The 3,257-nt window shown below is 36.9% G+C and overlaps 1 protein-coding gene across 3 annotated transcripts in view; it reads left to right on the top strand.

Annotated features, from left to right (window-relative positions):
- Positions 1-3,257, top strand: part of Arap2 (ArfGAP with RhoGAP domain, ankyrin repeat and PH domain 2) — a 164,701-nt gene that overhangs the window by 149,149 nt on the left and 12,295 nt on the right. For all 3 annotated transcript variants that reach the window (XM_021162421.2, XM_029477281.1, XM_029477280.1), the window contains 2 exons: positions 1,808-1,890; positions 2,870-2,905. In XM_021162421.2, coding sequence (XP_021018080.1) covers positions 1,808-1,890; positions 2,870-2,905 — 119 coding nt within the window. The remainder of the gene's footprint in view (positions 1-1,807; positions 1,891-2,869; positions 2,906-3,257) is intronic.

The raw sequence follows: 3,257 nt of genomic DNA, 5'->3' as shown, positions 1-3,257 counted from the left end.
AAAAAAAAAAACAAAAAAAACAAAAAAAGAAGAAGAAGAAGAAGGAGGTGGAGGAGGAGGAGGAGGAAAATGATCTTGCAAGTGTAACTTTTAAGAAGAGCAAAGGGGGAGGGGTATGTTAGAGTGGACAAGGATGCATCAGATATTTAGATTGAGCATATTAATTAGGTGAACCAAAGCGGGCCTTTGATTGGTGGACTTCAATACTGGAATAGCTGGACCATGGTAGTCAGCCTCAGGAGGAGGAAGTGGCCAAATAAGGGAATAGACCTTGGTGGCTCGCCTTCGGAATGTAACCTAAGGGACTTTAGCAAGGCCGACACAGTGGGGGAGAAGAGGAAAGTCTTCCAGGGCCACATTCAAGCTGTCCTGAGACCCTTTGCCTAGCACTTGAGAAACGAGGACAGATGAATCAAGGTTATGCTCTGCTAGGTAGTAAGTTTAAGCCTACATGAGAACTTTTCTCAAAAACTTAGTCTATTTGACTTCACAAAAGAGCAAAATTAAAGCAAACAGCAATTCAGATCAAACATTCTGACCCCAAAAGAACTTATTTCCAATGCAAATAAACTAAGGGTTAATAAAAAGAAAAAAGTCTGGATGTACATTGTTAGAGATAAAAAGTTTGTCTTAATGTTATTCATAATTTCTCCCTCTGATACTGTTACTAGCCTGAAAGGGAAGTTAATGAATGCAATGTGTGTGCATATATTTTCAGTGAAAGTAAGAAACGTTAACACTGTGTAGCCTAAATTCTCCCTGCAAATCCCAGGGCTCCTTCACTGCCAGAGGCCACTTGTCACAAGGCCACTTGTCACAAGGCTTGAGTCCTGACTTCCTTCTTACTTTTCCTATCAGTATTTCCTCCCCAGTTCTCCCGCTCCCACCCGTGAAGCCTGCGTTTAACTTTATAAATATAGCTCCTACTTTTTACTTTTTAAATTTGACGGGTTATAAAGAATTGATATCACAGTATCACTTATATATAACACATAAGTGAGCTACTCAGTTGAACTTTTATGAATTTCTCTGGGGGCTGCATTGGAATTTATATAAGACAGTGTGTTTTATATTTACAAAAGCAGCTATTTCCGGTGAGCTCATTTCATGCCAATCACTAGACTAAGCTTGCTAGGCATTTTTGTTGTGTTGTTGTTGTTGTTGTTTGTTGTTTTTTAACCACTACAATAACTTTTAACAATAACACTCTGCTGTTTCCTTCAGCTGCCCCCACCTCTGGCTCATATAATCTCTACCCTCCCCTTCTTCAAGCATCTTTTAACATCTTTCAGATACTTATTTAAATAAAGATAGATGTGTCCAAAGGGCTTTGGAGAACATGGAAATGATCCAGCAACAGCAAAAATTCCTTTTTATGTTATATCTTAAGAAGTTATTCCTGATACATTTCATGTCTAACTACTTAGAATGTGCCCTTGCATGTACATGGTCTGTTTTTACCAAATGTAAAATTCATATTACATAAAATTGTCTTTATTATTATTATTTTATTAATCATTTTATTCATTTCCATTTCATTGCCTTTACACTCAGTGAGAAAATCTGACCTAAATGAGTCGGTCATCTTGACCATATATTTGTGTCAATTGTGATATTACTTTTTTTACTTAAATTTATTTATTTGATCATATTATAATCAAATCTGCCTTTAGCTGCTAAAACTTATAGTATAGTCATAAACATGGCATAAAATAAAGAAATCGGAATGAATTTATTAGTGTTTTACAGAAATATTAAGGAAATTTAAAATCTACTTAATTACAGGTTATATGTTCTTCCATTACAGAGCACCAAACACGACAAGATGTTTCCTCTTAGGTCGATGAAGTTTTATCTTGGTGTAAAAAAGAAAATGAAGCCCCCAACAAGGTAATTCTAAAAAGGAAAGGGTGGTAGACAAGGAAAAGGAAACAGGAATTAAATCTGTTGAAGGGCTTAGGGCTGAATAGCATTAGTTTAACACCTGTAAGGCTTAAGGTCTTCAATTACCTGGAGTGGATTGCCTGGCTTTGTGAGTATATAGGAGGGATAATATTCCCATGGAGATAAAGGTCAAACGACTTAGTGACCACCTCCTACCCTGGATGCGTCAGGAAATCCTCAGGAGACTTCAGCGACTTCCAGGATGTGGGTTCCTTGGCATCCTGTTCCTTGACAGGACACAGCAATGTCTGGGGTGTAGGGAATGGTCAAAGAATACTAAATAAACAAACAAAGAAATCAAACCTGCCCTTCAGCTTTCTGATGCTTAGAGTGTTTGATCCTGGCTTTGCGGTTTGCTCTTTATCTGAGCTAAATTCGGAACTAACATTACAGCACTTAGATATCTCTAATAGCATGTACCCTCTGAAATGTTATGTGTGTTTGTAATATGTGATGAGCCCAGTATTCGATTTACACCATAATTTGTTGTCACACTCACTTCGATTAGCTAAATACTATTACAGTATTCCAGAAAACTTAATGACCTGTGATTCTCAAATTTTATTACTGAAAAATTGTCATACTTTAGTCTTCATGTTTAATTTTTAGCTGAAGTCATATATGCATGTGTAGCACATGCACACATATACATACTTGATTTCAGACATTTCATAGATATTTGTCATTACTGTATTCATCATACATGTGTTGCTATAAAACACATGAGACAGGATACTAACACTAGCACAAAGTTTATTAATGCCCCAAATAAAAACATTAATGATTTAAGTTTTAGAGGCTCAAGGATGTGGTAATGTTAATGGGTGAGTTCCGTTAAGGGACATTATCTAGCTGTCTCATACTTTGACATGACAGTGGCAGGAATGTGTCTAACATATTGTTTGTATTTCTCTGTATGATACAGTTGGGGATTGACTGCGTATTTTGAAAAACATCACTGGTAAGTTAATAACTGGCAGCCTTTTGATTTTATATAATATTTATAACTTTGGGTAAAGAATGACATCATGGCATAGGCAGAACTGCAGGCAAGAAAAAAAGGAAAGCAACGTGTGTGACAGTCAGGCCTCTTACATCCTTGCCAGTGTCTCTTTCCAGAAACTCCATCTGATTTCCTCCATAGACTTCTGATGGTAGTGTGACCTACACAGCTCAGTCAGTCAACAGGTTCTTCAGGGCAGAAGTGAGGATTAAAAAGAAAAAGATAAATTCCTGAATAGAACAGCAATGGCTTGTGCTGTAAGATGGAGAATCAATAAATGGGACCTCATAAAATTGCAAAGCTTCTGCAA

The sequence above is a fragment of the Mus caroli genome, chromosome 5 (genome assembly GCF_900094665.2).
Source record: "Mus caroli chromosome 5, CAROLI_EIJ_v1.1, whole genome shotgun sequence".
In the NCBI taxonomy this organism is placed as follows: domain Eukaryota; kingdom Metazoa; phylum Chordata; class Mammalia; order Rodentia; family Muridae; genus Mus; species Mus caroli.
The sequence above is the reverse complement of the archived record's forward strand: the minus strand, read 5'-3'. Positions and strand labels throughout refer to the sequence as shown.